General features: G+C 57.0%; 1 protein-coding gene across 1 annotated transcript in view; it reads left to right on the top strand.

The window, feature by feature from the left end:
- RAD54L (RAD54-like (S. cerevisiae)) overlaps positions 1-1,585 on the top strand; it is a 31,195-nt gene that overhangs the window by 18,403 nt on the left and 11,207 nt on the right. Inside the window, exon 8 of the mRNA XM_019501376.1 lies at positions 949-1,073. Within this exon, the coding sequence (XP_019356921.1) occupies positions 949-1,073 (125 nt within the window). The remainder of the gene's footprint in view (positions 1-948; positions 1,074-1,585) is intronic.

Here is a 1,585-nt window from a genome sequence, read left to right as displayed (position 1 = left end):
AGGAAAGGGCAAGGGAGCCAGATGGGAGGACAAAGCAGGAAGTAAAAGGGCACTGTGTGGGAGGTGAAGGCATGGGGTAGGGTCAGTGAAAGCAAAAGAGTAAGGGAGGTTGATGGGAAGAGATGGGAGGATGCTGGGAAAGGAGCCGAAAGACAGAGGGGAGCAAAGTCTCTTTAAATAGCTAAGGCCTTTGCTGGGGCCTCATCAAAAACAAGTCAGTACAGAAACCCTCCCTTGATTTAGAGGAGACTAGAGTCCTAGAGCCGTGGGGCTGGAAGGGAGCTGCAGAGGTCACATCTAGTCCAACCCCTGCCTCAGTAAGGGTTAGCCCTGTGCAAACCAGCCCAGACACATCCATGATCTAACAACTTTGTAAAACCATAGTCAGCCCTGACATCACATCTGAACCTGCCGCAGGGAAAGCAGGGGGACAGCAGCTGCCGACGTCCTGCTGCTTTAAAAGGTTGTTAACAGACGCTCAAGAGATCCCAGGCAGAGGCTGTGCCCCTGCTAGAGAGGAAGGCAAGGGGAGTCTGTATCAGTGTGAACATGGGGGAAGATTCCTTCCTGACCCCAAATCTGGCATTGGCCTGAGCCTGAGTGGAGGGGCAAGACCCTCTAGCCAGGACCCTCTGGGTTTGGTCCCAGTAAGAGCATTGGGACAGCCCAGTCCCTATCTCCAGCCTGGGCTGCAGCAGCACCCGGTGCCTCTGAGGGAGGCTTAAAAACTCCCTGACACATGGAGCAGAAAGGGTAGTGGGGGCAGCAACCAGCAAGGGACAGCCCTGGGAGATCCCCGTAGCAGAACACAGGCATCACTATGCCTAGATCATCCCTACCCCATGGCTGCCCAGCCCTAGCTCAGGTGCTGATGGTTACCTTCTTCCTGGATTCTCAGGGCTGTTCTGTCTGTGATTCCCTCTTCCCTGTATCCCTTTTTCCCTGTAGCTGGATTCATGAATCAGCGCGGCTTGCGGGTGCCTTCTCCCATCCTGATCATCTCCTATGAGACCTTCCGCCTTCATGCCGAAGTCCTTCAGAGGGGCAGTGTCGGGCTGGTCATATGTGACGAGGTAGGGGTACAGGGGCTGATGCTCCCTTATGGCTGGGCAGTGCTTCTTGTAGTCGGCCCACCAGTACTGATACCCAGTCCTTGACCCTTCGATCCAGTGATAGGAAGGTGCTCTGAGAAGGGCAGTCAGCAGCCTTGGCTTTGCATGCATGACTTGCCTTGGCTTGTGCCTGCATCTTGGGACTACGTGGTAGCCGTGGCATCAGCAGGGACCCCCTCCCCTGGAGACGGCACAGCACAGTGTAGGGATTGAAGGGGAAGTCTGTTGAAGTCTGGGCAGCGTTCCTGGAAGTTAAATTGGGACCAAAGATCACCTTCAGGGCCTCATGTCACTGAAGGGACTGGGCTGGCCGGAGGTGGCTGATCCGTGCAGCTGAGCGCAGGCGCGCTAGGAGAGCACTTTTCCAGGCTGTGTGCGGAGGGGAGCTCCGGAGAGGCTTTCCCAGCCTGATGGGCCTCTCTGTACAGACCTGGGTGCTGCTGGCGGGGGCGGGGGCTGCGGCGGGGCGGGGG

Source organism: Gavialis gangeticus, unplaced genomic scaffold (genome assembly GCF_001723915.1).
Source record: "Gavialis gangeticus isolate Ggan-Ray unplaced genomic scaffold, GavGan_comp1, whole genome shotgun sequence".
Taxonomy (NCBI): Eukaryota; Metazoa; Chordata; order Crocodylia; family Gavialidae; genus Gavialis; species Gavialis gangeticus.
The sequence above is the reverse complement of the archived record's forward strand: the minus strand, read 5'-3'. Positions and strand labels throughout refer to the sequence as shown.